The 16,027-nt window shown below is 39.4% G+C and overlaps 6 protein-coding genes across 6 annotated transcripts; 3 read left to right on the forward strand and 3 right to left on the reverse strand.

Moving 5' to 3' along the window:
• Window positions 1–98: 98 nt before the first annotated feature.
• On the reverse strand, window positions 99–1,565 carry I206_107764 (uncharacterized protein; the record flags this gene model as incomplete). Its single annotated transcript, XM_019157807.1, has 8 exons — window positions 99–384; window positions 462–558; window positions 627–806; window positions 899–1,043; window positions 1,117–1,218; window positions 1,281–1,307; window positions 1,375–1,392; window positions 1,449–1,565. The coding sequence occupies 8 exons, from the start codon at window positions 1,563–1,565 to the stop codon at window positions 99–101; spliced, it is 972 nt and encodes a 323-aa protein (XP_019009447.1).
• A 1,188-nt stretch (window positions 1,566–2,753) lies between these two features.
• On the forward strand, window positions 2,754–4,991 carry I206_107765 (uncharacterized protein; the record flags this gene model as incomplete). The annotated part of the gene is made up of 11 exons (XM_070203592.1): window positions 2,754–2,846; window positions 2,908–3,177; window positions 3,238–3,303; window positions 3,369–3,394; window positions 3,465–3,624; window positions 3,718–3,881; window positions 3,945–4,030; window positions 4,099–4,186; window positions 4,252–4,520; window positions 4,586–4,788; window positions 4,860–4,991. 11 exons carry the CDS (start codon window positions 2,754–2,756, stop codon window positions 4,989–4,991), a joined length of 1,557 nt encoding a protein of 518 aa, XP_070059693.1.
• Window positions 4,992–5,863: 872 nt separating this feature from the next.
• I206_107766 (uncharacterized protein) lies at window positions 5,864–7,952 on the forward strand (the record flags this gene model as incomplete). The annotated part of the gene is made up of 5 exons (XM_019157810.1): window positions 5,864–6,328; window positions 6,388–6,674; window positions 6,738–6,941; window positions 7,013–7,504; window positions 7,568–7,952. The coding sequence occupies 5 exons, from the start codon at window positions 5,864–5,866 to the stop codon at window positions 7,950–7,952; spliced, it is 1,833 nt and encodes a 610-aa protein (XP_019009450.1).
• Window positions 7,953–8,468: 516 nt separating this feature from the next.
• I206_107767 (uncharacterized protein) lies at window positions 8,469–9,900 on the reverse strand (the record flags this gene model as incomplete). Its single annotated transcript, XM_019157811.1, has 5 exons — window positions 8,469–8,481; window positions 8,535–8,596; window positions 8,667–8,955; window positions 9,046–9,374; window positions 9,466–9,900. 5 exons carry the CDS (start codon window positions 9,898–9,900, stop codon window positions 8,469–8,471), a joined length of 1,128 nt encoding a protein of 375 aa, XP_019009451.1.
• Window positions 9,901–10,294: 394 nt separating this feature from the next.
• Window positions 10,295–12,246, reverse strand: I206_107768 (uncharacterized protein; the record flags this gene model as incomplete). Its single annotated transcript, XM_019157812.1, has 6 exons — window positions 10,295–10,756; window positions 10,816–10,971; window positions 11,035–11,326; window positions 11,387–11,496; window positions 11,558–11,991; window positions 12,078–12,246. The coding sequence occupies 6 exons, from the start codon at window positions 12,244–12,246 to the stop codon at window positions 10,295–10,297; spliced, it is 1,623 nt and encodes a 540-aa protein (XP_019009452.1).
• An 815-nt stretch (window positions 12,247–13,061) lies between these two features.
• Window positions 13,062–15,969, forward strand: I206_107769 (uncharacterized protein; the record flags this gene model as incomplete). The annotated part of the gene is made up of 4 exons (XM_019157813.1): window positions 13,062–13,259; window positions 13,340–13,637; window positions 13,733–14,048; window positions 14,103–15,969. The coding sequence occupies 4 exons, from the start codon at window positions 13,062–13,064 to the stop codon at window positions 15,967–15,969; spliced, it is 2,679 nt and encodes an 892-aa protein (XP_019009453.1).
• Between the last annotated feature and the right edge of the window lie 58 nt (window positions 15,970–16,027).

Genomic DNA, 16,027 nt, shown 5'->3' on the forward strand with positions numbered 1-16,027 from the left:
ATCCGAATCACTTGATTCATAACTTCTAAACAGCTTATTATTTATGAACATTCCTCATAAATAGCGAGGTAATGTCGTATAGGTGAAATTAAACCCCATTAAACAGCTTGATGGCCTGTTGGACCATTGGTACTATCTCTATTAGCTGCAGTGGTATCTGAATTTGCTCTATTTCTAGATTTGTTTGAAATGACAGGATGAATTTGAGGAGCATCAGAAGCATCAGTTGAATCTTGACCTGGTGTAATTTGCCAATACTTAACAGCTTTAAGGAAAATGTAAAATGCTGTAGCGAGTAAAGCACCAAGTGTAGGACCTAACCAATAAATCCAGTGATAAGGTTGGAATCCTTGAATGACAGCTGGACCGAACGCTCTTGCAGTGCTATCGAATGAAGAGAGTCAGCATATTTAAGAGGCAAAATGACGGACTATCTGTGAATACAGAGTTTTCAAACTCACTTGACTGCACCTCCTGTGAATGCGATAGAGAAAAGCATTACTATGAATAAAGTGAATCCGAATCCCAATGGTGCGAAAGGTGTCAAATTGTGTTTTTCTGATTGGTTAGTGACATCATTAGCATGAATATCGTTGACGATGAATGGAAGGATCTGATTGACTCACCAGCAGCGAGCATCAATACACTCAGTACCAATGTAGCGGTTGTGAACATTTCGATGAATAATCCTTGTGCCTTGTTTGTTCCGTTTGATAGACCGACATTAACGACTAAAGCGCCAGGGGTGAGACCATCAAGTATCGCTGAAGCTACAATTGCTCCTATCATTTGAGCAAAGGAGACGACTATAATTGGTTATGAATTAGCACTCCATACCAAGGGTAAGTAAGTTCGAATCGGATAAGTGTAGGGCTTCGAGTGAAGTAGTCGTACTCACGAATGAATCTTAAAGGCTTGACTGCACCGACTAAACACAGTGCCAACGAGACAGATGGGTTGAAGATGGAACCGGTAAACCGATAGAAAATGGAAGCCGTGGCGAAGAGAGATAAACCGAATGCGGCAGAGACGTAGTAATAAGTCTAACTCCAGGAAATTTCCCATCAGTACACAAATGATATTCAATCGGATAGTATATGATAAACGGAAACCCACCAAAAGTCTGTTGGAATCACTTCCTGTAGGTGCAGTACCAGCTTGATCATCCGAGCTAGAACTGGTTGTCGCGCTTGTGTTCGTAGAGGCCGTTTGAACCGCCTGAACACAATATCATCAGTATCATCGTATGTGTAGATCATTTTCGGGAGGAAGTGACTCACTCCTAGGGCGAAGAGAAGGAACAAGATCTACGCGTAATAGTATTAGTGTATAGATGGCTATGGCAAGTTCCACCGTGAGATCTCATTGACTTACAGTACCGATAAATTCACCCTGTATATCATATTAGCCAACCTGTCTATCAAAAGTGCGGGGCAAAAAAAACTCACAGCCATAGCGATCAAATCATTTTTGATATCAGCAAATATCCCAGTCTTAGCAGGTGGGTTGCCTCCATTTGCAGTCTTGAAAGGCTTTTCAGCCGCTATATTTGACCATTTACCCATTTTTAATATCTATTGTTACTGCTTAAAGTTTTATTTATTAGTAAACAAAGTGTTCACAACTATAAACGATAATTGATTATATTTATTATAAGATGGTTTAATGGAAATATGAAATTCGAAAACAAAATGATAAAAACTGCAGATATTATAATATATTCTTAAATTCCAATTGAATGATAATACCCTTTACCAATGAAATATGTCTGACCTCATACCAAGATTTCCAAGGATTCATCTGAATGGATGGGAAAAAGTTGGAATGAAATGATTTCACTTTCCATTGTTTCTAAAAAGTCCAGTGAGGTCATATCAATCCAAGGTAACGTTAAATTATACTTTTAGCGTTTTACTGTAGATCGCCCTTAGTTATAATTCCAACAAACACAAAGATGATGTTTTGCTTAAGGGAATCCATCGCTTTATCTCATTTTGAATAAAAAGTAATCGGGAAGAAAGGAGTACGAAATAAATCAAAAATAGGAAAGTAAAATTGAATGGAAACTTCATCATATATGACGGCATTACACGACTTTGTACTTGATGAAAAGATGGTCTGGAACGCCAGAATACCGATTCCTTTGTGTATCACTTTTGTGTTCCAATCAAATGGAATTGTCTACCCTAAAGTTACGTTGAAAGAATCAGGAAAAGTATTTGAATGATATGACGCCCTTTATGATCATCCGATCTACAAACCCAGCAAAAAGACATCATGTAGATCAGAAAAGAGTAACAGAATACAAAAGGAGAAAGTTTAAAAAGGTGTGGAGTATCAATTTACGTCATATATTTTGATCGGAGAGGAGATATCCGATAAGATCAAGTTGATCAATGACATCACGTGATAAACATAATCTCATTATGAATCACACTTGTTTAACACGATATGATATATTTCTTCGGCTCATCTGTTCCTGTTACCGATTCAAGTTCTTGGATCAAAGGCATGCAGAGTTGTAACACATGACCAGATTGGCATTTAACATCAACAAGACCTAAAGAGAGTCACGTTGTCTTATTGCCATCAATGTATCATGCGCATACGATATATACGAGTGATGTAGACATGATTTTGCAAAGCTACCGATTGGACTGATTATCAGAAGACGACATATCGTATTCGTATATTGGGCTGAGCTAACAACGAACATAACTATCCGTATAAGAAGCGGAATACAAATAATCGTCATGTCCTCTATCTTGTTGAAGCGAGCTAAAACCGGATCAGATGTAATTAACAGTATCCACAGACAATCAGTCATCAACATCACAAGATCACTTGTAAGTGTCCCATTACACCAACGATATCTTATGATAGGATCCTGATATTAGACTCATCAAGATTACAGGGCCACCTTCATCAACACCTCCAACACATCATCATACCACACCAACAGCAGCACCTTTACCATCACCTGTACCTCTACCTTTCTTCTCCCCTGACGTATCAGCTCAGCAGGGTATAAATAATGGAGAAGCGAAACCACTCTATGTACCTGGAAGTCAAGCGGATAGATTGGCCAGAGTAAGTAGGATGAGTAGTCCTTTAAGAAGAGGTAGTCATGAAAGTTGGTGGTCAGGTGAAATGGGTTGGTTCAACGCTGTTGCCAAGGTAAGTTTCTTTGCATTATGGCTCAACCTCAGAAAGTCTGACCTTAAAATTCGGCTTTAGACTATACCGACGTATAGAGTCTTAGATGAAGAAGGTCATTTAGTGAAGGGGACAGCAATTCCCGAAGTACGTATCAATTTCTAAATACGATATATATTTTATCTAGTTCTGTGCTTGACATGAATACCTAGATAACGAAGGAAGAAGCTCTTGCGATGTGAGTCATTCTCAGAAGTGCTACATGTCGAAGGGCTAGACCTGGAAGTTGATCACATCATTAATCTTAGGTACCGGACAATGACATTAATTCCTATTGTCGATAATATACTTTATCAATCTCAACGTCAAGGTAGAATATCGTTCTATATGCAATGTGCAGGGGAAGAAGCTGCTATTGTAGGAAGTTCAGCAGCTATGTTAGAGGGAGATGAGATGTTTGGACAATATGTAAGTCCAAATTCTCGTCCCTTCTTGGCATCTCGCCTTATATTTTGGCCGAGGATAGCGGCGCTGACTGTATTGATCTTCCGATTCATATAGAGGGAATCCGCTGCACTATTGCACCGAGGATTCACGTTAGACGCAATGATGTCGCAATGTTTCGGTAACGTGGAAGATGTAGGGACGAAAGGAAGGATGATGCCTGTACATTATTCTGCGCCTGAATTGGGCTTTCATACAATCACAAGTCCGCTAGCAACGCAGTGAGTTTTCTATGCTTCGCGAAGTCGTGATATGAGTCGTATGTTTACTGTACTTCTCCATAGGATGCCTCAAGCTGCCGGAGCGGCATATGCGTTAAAACTTGATGAAGATAGACAAGGAGATTGTGTGATTTGTTATTTCGGTGATGGTGAGTTATCCAAGTCTTCTGGTACAATGCGATTCGCGTTTGATAAAGATTTGTTCGCGCAATATTAGGTGCGGCGAGTGAAGGAGATTTCCACGCTGCATTAGGAATGAATTCTGTCCTAGGTGGACCGTGTATATGGTTCTGCCGAAATAATGGGTGAGTTTCCGCCTTTATCGGGTCTTCAACATATGACATAGCTTATACGTTTAGCCTCCATATAGTTTCGCAATTTCAACACCGATCATAGATCAATATGCAGGAGACGGTATTGCTTCTCGAGGACCAGCTTACGGTCTAGATACGATTCGAGTAGATGGAAATGATGCTTTGGCTGTACTTTCTGCTGTTCGAGAAGCTAGAAAGAGGGCTGTTGAGGGCAAAAAAGGTGTATTGGTAGAAGCTATGACTTATAGAGTTGGGCATCACTCGACAAGTGATGATTCAAGCATGTATAGAAGGGTTGAGGAAGTCAAAGAGTGGACAGTAGTTGGTGAGCCTTACCAGATACAAAGTTATATTTGATTATGACTCAACTGACCGGTACTTTGATTGTAGATAATCCAATACATCGTTTTCGTGCATTCTTAGCTTCAAAATCATGGTGGAATGAAACATCTGAAAAAGATTTAATAACTTCACATAAATCAAAAGTCATGAAAGCTTTCAGTCGTGCCGAAAAATTACCAAAACCTAAGTTAGGTGAAATGTTTAATGATGTTTGGGGTATTGGAAAAGGTGATGAAGTACCTGCTGTCATTGTAAGTGTATGATATTATGAAAATGACGGATCAGATCTAATTAGGTTGTTTTATTGCTACTTTTTGAGTAGATGGAACAACGTGCTGAACTTGGAAGATTACTCAAGAAATATGGTGATGTTTGGGAACCTTGGAGAAAGGAACGAAAGAGATTTGTTGAAGAAGGTATGGATGTTATGGACTGTGATGGAAGGGGTTCATAAAGCAATAGAATTATACAATTGAAAGATATGAACGTGACCTTGTAGAATTAGAAACCAATTGTGTCATTACCGGAAATTTTAGCATCTTTTGTTAATCTTAGTTGATCATGTTATATGCATTGTTGTTTGTTGTTGTTGCTTCCCCGAAATTCTTATACTAATCTGCAGACCGTTTTTATATTTTCATCATTTCTCGGTTGAAAAGGTCGTTTATGTAATGGTAGGTAAAACTGATTCACCAGCATTTTCAAGCTATTGAATTGTCAGCTTAACATTTGCGAGGGTTGTCATATAAGAGAAAGATGACTGACTTTTTGAGCTTGCTCAGCAGCATCAGGTTCGGCTTTTCTAGCTTCTTCTGTCAAACCCTCGGAAGCTGGGAGTTGGGGTTCTACAATTATGGTTTCAGCTGACGATCCTTCGATTCATTTTGAGTGGTAGAGAGCGTTTATAAAGTGAAGAGTGATGTACTAACCTTTGGTTTGTTGTTCTTGTTGTTGAGACGACATCTTTTTGATTTATCTTTGTTTGGAATGAAAAAAGAAAAAAGAAGGTGAAAGATAATGTCAATCCAAGTTATATTTCATGTTCATTACGGTAGTCACTCGATCGCCTCAGTCAATTGTAAAATTCAGCTGGTTGAAAAGTAATACGTCATGACACTGGGGACTCCACTCCATAGACACGTGATAAGATGGACCGGTAGATGGAAAATGATAACCGTGAGTCGTCTATCTTTGTCTCAATTCAGTGCTACGAACGTCAATCATGATCTAATCTACTTGAGAGGGAGAGAAAGATTCTCACATTATCATACTGGAGCACCCAACTAGTGGCCAACGTGGGGAAATGGAGGAAGAAAGGTTCGCAAGATGCCATTGATCATGAAAGAAACACGAGATCCGAGCCAACTAGAAGAAGGTGTACCTTTGTTGAATGATGAAAAGGAGACAGAATCATCAAATCACATTAACAATGAGGAGAACAACTATGAAAACCTGCGAAATGTTATTGTCCAACAAGCTAGATCTCTTAAAGATGATGAACAATCTTCAGCAGTATGTATAGGAATATTTAGTATCATCCTCATAACACTCATTGTAGGGTGTTTTTACTGGATGATACAAACTATTATATCTGCCCTTACCTCTGATGCCGGATCTAATTTTTCATATAACGATTGGAGCGAGGCGAAATTCGCAAAATCTCTTGAGGATGAAGCGAGATATATGAAGAAATTACTTATGAATAATATTGGACCGAAAATTGGAGCTTTAGACGGTATTGTAGTTGCTAGTCCCAGTAAAGGCGAAGAACCTTTTTTACCTGATTACTATGTAAGTTATCCTTCTGCAAAACCCTTCATTCAAAGCTAAAATTTACCCTAATATGATAGTACACTTGGACAAGAGATTCAGCTTTAGTTCATTCTTCACTTCTTCCTTCTTTCCTCAGCAATTCATATTTGACTTCATATGAATGGGCAGGTCCTCTTGATGATTCAACAGAGAATTTCAAAGACTTCAGATTACATGAAGATCTACTTCGAGCTTACATTAGATCACAAATTATGATTCAGAATGGACAAAATCCTTCAGGAGGGATGTATAATGGTGGTCTCAACGAACCTAAATTCAATGTCGATGGAACCCCTTTCACAGCTGATTGGGGCAGACCTCAAAGGTATGTGCTATTTTCTTGTTCTATTCATTATAGCTGACATCGGAGATCGGACCATGATATTAGGGATGGACCGGCTTTACGAGCAATGACACTCATCCCGTACGCGCATTACTTATTGGACCGAGGATTTTTAGCGGATAAAAAATACGTCAAAGCGAATATGTATGATACTATGCAAAAAACATCGCCTGGTAGAGTTATCAAAAACGATTTAGAGGAAGTGGCAAATGGATGGTGGAAAGAGGGTTTCGATTTATGGGAAGAAGTGTGAGTGGTCTTTGTCGATTGATCCATGGTATCTAATCGACGAACTCAAGCTCACATGCATATGCTTTAAGGAACGGATATCATTTCTTTACTTTGATCGTATCGATGAGAGCACTTCAAGCAGGAGCAACTTTGGCTCACCATCTCAATGACACCGGAGCACAAGAATTCTATTCTCAACAGGCTGAAGATATCGGCAAATCCCTCGATCAATTTTGGAAAGCAAATCACGGCTATTATGTTTCATCGCTCTCTAACCTTTCTCAGGAAAGAAGCCCCCGTGTGGATTTGCCAGATAGAGAATGGAAAGATTGTTCTCTCCCTCTCTCTGTGATACACGCAGGAGATCATACCAGCAACCAAGTTCCAAGATATCCGAATATCTCAGTACCTTATTTCAGTGCCACTAGTCCGCAAGTCATCGCTACACTATATAAATATATCCAATCATTCGATGGTTTATACAAAATTAACAGCGGTAAGAGCTGGTCTGATGGATGGGCTTTAGGGAGATATAAGGAAGATGTATATGACGGTGTAGGGAAAAGTACCGCTAATCCTTGGTGAGCCTATCTTTTTTTCCTTTGTTGTTATTTGGCGATTAATTAGATATACCTTACATCAAGGCATATTTGCACAAATACAATTGCACAATCATTCTATCTTGCTCAACAACAGTATTATCTTCAAGGTCATATAGAAGTTACAAATCTTACTCAGCGGTTTTGGACCGATGTAATGAAAAACCAACGAGACATTTCCGAAAATGCAAAATGGAGTATGGGAACTTCAGATTTTAACGAAGCGCTAATTGCTCTCCGAAGGACTGGGGATGCTTTTTTGAATATCTCTAGAAGTGCTACTGAAGTTGGAAATGGAAGAATGAGTGAACAAATTGATAAGGATAATGGCAAACCTCGTGGTGCGAGAGATCTCACTTGGTCTTACTCAAGTTTCATGACCGCTGTAAAAGCTCGTCAAGATAGTGTTATTTTGATAGATCATATTTAGCACTCCAAGCCAATGGCGAGGATGTCAAACAACATGCGTTGTACCAGGCATTCCATTATTTGACAAAATTATCGATTGTATCTCGTTGCATATCCTTTGAATTATCCGTTGTATGTGACTATTTTGTGCTCGCTGTTGTACGTGAAATGCAATGCTTAATGACTATACAACATGCTATCTTACCCTATGATCATTCACAGTTACGAGGCAATGAACCGGTTTTCAAGTTCTCTCTGCTGTACGACTTGGCGATTAGCTTCGCTTAATATCAAATACAGAAATAACAAATCCAACGATTTCAGATTCTCTGGAGATTATTCATCTATGCAATCAAAGATGAGTAACTTCATCTTGATCACAATACAACATTGTTTTTACGGAAACTATCAAACAATGTATATGGATATGTTATATCAATGGAAAACTGGTCAACCATAGATTTCTCCTGTTGTCTATAACTCTACATAGTCAATCTCTAGACAACAAAGGCATTCACCCGTTTGCTTTAAAATAATCCTACCAATTGGGTCTAACATTCATGGAGTCAGCTTTTTTTCAATAGCACTTACCTATGCAACTCACGCGCGAATTAAGGAAGCATGATAAGCATGAAGTTGTTCTTCCCTATTCATATCGAGAATTGCCTAGTATCATAAATTTATCAGCCCCTTTGATTTTTTATACTGCAATATGAATAATGGGGTTTTAATTAACATGAGTCATTGTTCTACTCATATTTGGCCATTTTTCATTACCTCCAATAATAGGATTAAAAGGTCTTCTAACTCCAAATTCATTTGAAGGAAGAAGCATAAAATTATATGGATTATTTAAATCATTTTCTGGTGATTTTAAATTTGGATTTAAATTTGAATTTAAATTTTTCATTGGTAGTTTTTTAATTGAATGAAAATGTTGTTGATGTTTTTGATCATTTTTATTATTTAAAGAATTTAAATAATTTTGATGTTTAATTAACCATTTATTTGCTTTTTCTTGTTGTCTATAATCCAAAAAAAAAAGAAAAAATCAAATTTTCCAATCAGTTTTGGAAATTCTATGTATCTATACATGAAAATTCATATACTCTTACTTTCTATATTTTTTTTCAGATTTTATTCGTTCTTTTTCACTTTTTTCCCAATCTTTCATTTGTAATTTCCATAATTTTTCTTGTTCTTTGAATTTTTTATTCCATTCTTTTTCTTTTCTTTTATTTTCATTAATATAAAATTTTTGTATTTCTGAAGGCATATAATCAAAATCTTCTGGTAAATTAGAATTGAGTTTATTTGATATTAAAGAAGGTAGTGAAGGTGGTGGTGGTGGTGGTATTTTTCCAATTGGAAGTTGTTTTTCAGGTTCAATTTGAATTGGTATACCTTTTGAATGTTGATATAATTTATCGAATGATTTATGTACCTATTTCAAAATTATGAGGTATTTTTTTTTCAGTATGAAACGTATATTAATTTGTCAATTAAATCGTAATCGTAATCCCACTTTTACTCACTTTATATCCTTGACCACTTGAATAATCATACATGTTTTCATCCCAAACAACCTTATCTCCAAATAACCTACTCATTAAAGAAGGTTTCTTAGTATAATATTTAAAACCCAAATTTTCCTGATAACCTAATCCATCATTACTTATTCCTTGAGCTGTTGAATGTGAACTTTCACCATATGTAGCTTGATTACTATATCCTTTACTCGAATTCCCACTCATATAATTAGGAGTAGGTAATCTCAATTGATCATTAGGTAGGCCTGGAGGTTGTAAGACTTTACCTCCTCCTCCAGGTAAAGGTCTATCTTTAGGTGGCCAATTCGCTAATTCTTGTGGCGATAATAACATTTTAGGCGTTGGTGTTGAAGTTGGTAAACCGTTAGAAGATGGCAATTGACCATCTGGACCTTTAGGTACTTTATTAAAAGATAACATCTAGTAGAGGTTTTATATACACATCAATAGGTAATCAGATATCCAATAAGAGTCAGATCCAGCAAGGCGCAATCTATGAATCGAGAACAGCATGCAAATTGATTTGCATTGATGATCTCTGCATCGTGTATTGTAGCATTAGTATGATCAGATATAAGCTAACATGTGAATAGGAATTGAAGTTTTATTTGATGGGAATAATCAAGAACAATAACCCACTTGTTCAGGATATTTTTTTAGTTGTGTATTATCGCCGTCATCCCTTGTCCACCGAGCCAGGGGACAATCACATTTTCATCAAATATTACATGAGACAGAACATATCATCAAAATATTATGCAAATGTATCTGTAAATAGAGCAGTAGAACACTGACCATAGACTAGCTCGGGGACCTATGCACCGGTACCGAGAGAAGGTGGTAATGAGCTAGCAGGATGAGCAGCTCCTTTCTCGGCATTTCTATCATTGTTATCCCTATCTCGTCCACCTTTGAATCCACCTCGTCCACCTCTACCACCTCTACCTCTACCACCTCTTCCTCCTCTACCACCTCGACCTCCTCGTCCACCTTTGAAATCCCTTCTATCTCGACCTGATCTCTCTTTTTGTTCGTTGAGCTTATCAGCAGCTAATTTCCCTTGGAAATTTGCTCGTGTAGTCCAGAAAGATCGTTGTTCTTCTTCATCCATTCTTGACCATTCAACTTCTACTCCACCGAATTGCATTTTCTCATCCCTGAGCTTAGCTAATTCTTCATCTGTAATAACGGAATTATCTGCTTTGGCAATGGTACCAGATTTCGATCCAGGTGGGAAGGCAAGGAAAGGGGTGGCAATGACTTTCGAGACTTGAGTCTGTCAAAAATCATACAAGTTAGCTGAAAATCATTATGCTCATTAGGCGGTCTGCACACCTTGAGATCTTTCCAATCAGGATTTTCACCGTGGTTGATGAATTTGACAGAAGCTCCATCTTCGAATGGGACTTTAGAGGAATCAAGAACCTTTCCAGTATGTCGATCGCATTCTAACGTAGCTCCCTTGTACTCTATGGTCAATGGTGTGGGCTCCTAGGTTAAACGGGTGATTTGAATCAGTTCCCCGCGGGCGACGACAAGATCGGGAGATCTCACCTCTTTCCTGGACTCCTTTCCTTCACGCTCTTCATCATCGTCTTCCCTGTCCCTCTTTCTTGGGCCTCTCTCGTTGCCAGATTTACCGAAACCAGGTCTTACACCGACAACAGCTACATCATCACCTATTTTGGCAAGGGAAGGTAAAATTCCTTTCTTGGCCTTTTCCATCTCCTTGAAAGCATTGAATTTCCTGCCTGCGTCTTTACCTTTTCCATCTGATTTGCTACCGCGGTGGATTTCACTGTCTGGAATACCCTTCTCCTTTGCTTTCATCTTGACGTATTCGTCTCTACAATGTACGATATCAGTGTGAGCTAAACTATGTACAGTTGTAGCAATGCCAGCTCACTTTGACATCTTGGACATCTCTTCCCCATCCTCAGTATACTTAGGAAGGGTCTCCAATTCCAAGAAAGCCTTCATATCTTTCTCGTAGGCAAATTCCACAAAGACCGAACCCTAACAACCATTCGTCCCATCAGCTTGACACGACCTAAGGGAGTCTTTCGAAAAGACTTACCTTGAATTTACCCTTTCCTTTACCTGCAAAACCTTTCTCTTCTATGTCTCCTCTCCTCATTCTTACAGCATTGATCTTTCCAAATTGTTCTATGTATTTCTCAATCTTCTCTTGCTTGTTGTTCTCTGGGTCATCTTCACCGAATCCTTTTACATAAGCTGATCTTGTCCAAGCAGTAGAATTAGGTTCGAAAACTCTTTTCCTTCTTATGTTCTCTCCATCATCTGAAATAGCTAATAGAGGATCCGAACCTTCTTCTTGAATCTTTCTTTTCAAAGCATATGTGACGAAAGCATGACCGAGTTCTTGGAATTCCCTCATTCGTTTGAAAGTCAAGATTGTCTTCAAAGGTACCCATCCTTCGGTGTTACAGCACGTTAACGAGAAGAAGTATTTATCGACTGGTAGATTGGAGTCGGAGAAGTAAAAGGAGACTGTAGTTCAGGTAGATTGTGGTCAGTGAATGTAGACTATGTCAGATCTGATTGTTTTTGAGAAAGTGCAAAGACCATAGACTTACTTTGCTTAGCTGCTTTCTCGAGCAATTCCTCGACTTCTTCAGCTGATTTACCTTCTAAAGTAGGTGCAGCACCTAATTCTTCCTTCTTGACTTCATCTGTTGGGACTTCTTTGACATCCACTTCCATGGCCGCGGCGGTAGCCTCAATCTCGGGTTTACCTTCGGCCATTGTTGACTATTTAGGCAAGTGAGTTATGAGATTTGAGGTATTGAAGGTAGATCGATATGTGAATTTGATGAACACGACTATCGGTTTGGAGAAGTTTGTTTGATGCACTGAAGAGCTTTTAGAGCTACCTATGTGTGCTTTTGAGTGATATGAAAAGGGTGATTGAGTTTGATGCACAAACGAACCTTAGTCAAGGTTTGTTTTTGCATAGAATCTTATACAATTGACCTTGTATTAACTTCGCAAAAATAAATCTCGACTGAACTTTCTAAAACCACGAGGTGAATTATGAGTTTTGATTATATCTCCGACGGATTTACAATGAGTGGCAAATGTGGCAAACTATGTCTGGTGGAGGTGGTCCATTGATTCAGCCATTTGAATTTATACCCTGAATATATCATGTCCCAATTCAAAAGATTAAATGATATACTTCATCTGTAGAGATGGCTTCCATTGCGTTGATAGAAAAGTCTATTCAATCCGTATTGGTGCGAAGGGAGAAGAATGAGGAATCCGATGGAGCTGGATTGTGTTGATGATGATGCGTGAGGATTGACATGGATTACTGACAAATTCGAGAAAAGTTGATTCCAACTTTGACTATTCTGACTACTTCCTTATCATCTATAATCTCGTCATTGTCATTGCCACCTTTCACACTCAGCTGCAGGACAGCACCATTGGTCCATTCATCCTACACGCATCACCTTCTTTACTTAGCTCGAAGCTTTACTTCACCATCAAGACCTCTTGAAGAGGCTCAATACATTCTCTCAGAACTTCACCTTGACGATCTAGTAAGATAGGACACAATGAACAACAAAGCGACTTTTGTGCCTGCGGCATATGCGGTGATGTTAGCAGCTATTCCCGGTGCATTAGGGCTCACACCAACCGCTAGATGGGGTCATCAAGCTGTTTATGTCAAATCTAAACAATCAATGTATATCGTCGGAGGAGAGGTACCAACTTCTGGAAGTCAAATCACCAATGATGTTTTGGTTATGCCGGTAGGTGGAGATTTAGATGCTTTTCCCCAAGTCCACGCCTGTAGCTTCTATAGAAGAGCACTGACGTTAGGTTCTTGCAGCTCAACTCATCCAGTTCAACCTTCTCCACAGCTTCATCGGAAGGACTGCCTCCTCATGCGTTTGCATCAATGATCGTCACTCCGGATGGCTCGTCCTTAGTCGTCACAGGTGGTATCACCTCCTCGTGTGATGAAGACGCTACCACTCATACTCTCGACTTGGATAGTAATGATGGATGGGTCTCAACTACTCCCAACAAATTTCTGAGAAGACGAGGAGCAGGTGCTGCATATGTCGATAATAGTGGAAAGGATGTTGTCATGGTAGTAGGGGGTATTGCGGACAAATACGTTTGCTGTGAGTAGATGCGTGGCAGAGTTCTTTTCGATCAACTTGACTCATCGGACCAAATGCTTGTGAAGAAGCAGAAGAAGCTGATCTCTTCTGTGTAGCCTCATCAACCCAATCATACCCCGCTACAGATGTTCTTTCTCTCCCACTGTCATCTTCCTCTCTTGTGTCATCTCGAAGTCTCCCGACATCTCTCACGGGTTCCGAGATGGCCGTCTCGGATTTTGCCCTTACGACTGGATCAGATGGGAAAGTCTATTTGACCGGTGGTCAGACTTCATCAGGTCAATTCGTAGATATGTCAACTGTCGGAGTATGGGATTCGTCAAATGGATGGACATCTCAAGTCACAACTGGTGATATTCCGACTGGAAGAGTAGGAGCGAGTCTCGTCGCTCATCCCAATCTGGACATCCTGTGAGTGGCTCTTCATACTAGTCGCAAATGTCACAAGCTCATCGCCAACCTCAGAGTTCTGCACGGAGGATCTACTGATTCGTCTGGTACACCTTCCAACTTACTGTCATTCCTGAACACAACGACCTGGGCTTGGTCTGCTCCCTCCAATCTGCAACCACCTGCGTCTTCTGCTGCGGCATATCACACATCCGTAATCACCGATCAAGGAGTCATGATCACCGCTTTCGGATTATCTTCGGCCAATACGCCCAGATCAGACATCTACTATTTAGACATGAGAGATCCAACTGGAAGTTCGTGGTCTTGGAAGAATACTTGGAATGCTAATATGCTTACTGCTTACGAGAGTTCTTCCGGATCAACAACCTCGACCGGAACTGGAGGGGTTACGACTGCCAAAGACGCTTCAACCGAATCTGGCGGTATATCCAGTAAGAAAATTGCTTCTATCACTGTACCAGTAATTATCATTGCTTTACTGCTCTCACCATTGATTATTTACTTGATCAGACGAAGAATGAGATTGATCAAGAAGAGAAGAATGGCTAGACATTTCTCCTTCTCCTCTCAAGAGGACGAAGGATTCTTTAGTGGTCCTTCGAATGGCTTGTTCTCAAAATACCTCTCAAGCAATAAGAAGGACAACACTGCTCAACCTACCTTCCCATTCAACGGAAATGCTAGAGATGGAAACGAGCAAGACGGTAATTTCTTGAGTAGAATGGTGACTAGATTATCATCAAGATCAAATTCTGAAGAAGATCACGATGACATCCCTTATCATCCTCATCCCCCTAGAGAAATGATTGCAGTTACTAATAAATCGGTAACATTCCAAGATTCACCTAAAGGTAAAGGAAATGATAAACAAATGAATTGGGAAGAAATTGATTTTGGCCTCGGTAAACTCGACGAGTCAAAACAAATTCCTTCTTCTCAGAATGATAATTCATTAATCAACGTTTCTCCTTTCGGTGATCATGCTGCGGCCCCAACTGTGGATTTCCCAATTGCAAATCCTCAAGGTGGTCAAGGATATACCGATGAAATGCTTTACAGTGATTCAGCAATTTCTCCTCCTGCTCTTGGTAGATTATCTGCTCCTACATCTAATCAAGAACCTTTGATTCCTTCTTTATTCGTTCAACCAGCTACTGTACCTTCTACTCCTGCCGCCGATAACTTGATAACCAATTATCCAGCTTTGACACCAGCTTCTTCTTCTGCTGTAGGAGGATCAACTCCAGTAGGTGGAGAATGGGATAATTTAGCTAAAGAGTTAGAATCAAAACCAGCATTTAGATCAATATCACCTACTGCTCAACTTCGATCTCATTCTCATTCACAAGCTCAACCATCTATTAACACTAATGTACCAGTTGGAAGTATTTATGGTGGAATTAGATCAGAATCTCCTAGACCTATCTCACCAGCTCCATCTATTCCTCCATTAGAATTCCAAAATCAAAGACCAAATTCAGCTTTATCAAATCACTCTGTATCTTCTCAAAAGAGTAATGGTACTATCAAATTAGTTACTGGTACTGCTTCTGGAATATACGAAAATGAAAGAAGACCTGAATTTTTACCTTTTCAAAATTTAAATCACGGTATGAGATCAATTTCTCAACCTATCAATAGGCAACTTGTGGGTATGACTACTACACCTATTTCTGGTACAAATAATGGATTAACAAGAAGAGGTTCCGATAATTATTCTCCATTATCTTCTGGACAAACTACACCTACACCTAGAAACATTTCTTTATCTTATACTCCAGGTATGAGACGATCTAGTGGATCTTTGATTGGAAATGACTTCAACAATGGTAGTCCTGTTAATGCGGAAAGAAGAAGTAGCATGTTGAGGGTTGTTAACGCTACTCCAAAGGAGGAAGAGCAGGGTGAAGCTTTGTAGAGGTTCAGGTTTTGTGGGTACTGTTAAGCGGATCACTGAATTCCGTTCGTCATTCTGG

Source organism: Kwoniella pini, chromosome 11 (assembly GCF_000512605.2).
Source record: "Kwoniella pini CBS 10737 chromosome 11, complete sequence".
In the NCBI taxonomy this organism is placed as follows: Eukaryota; Fungi; Basidiomycota; class Tremellomycetes; order Tremellales; family Cryptococcaceae; genus Kwoniella; species Kwoniella pini.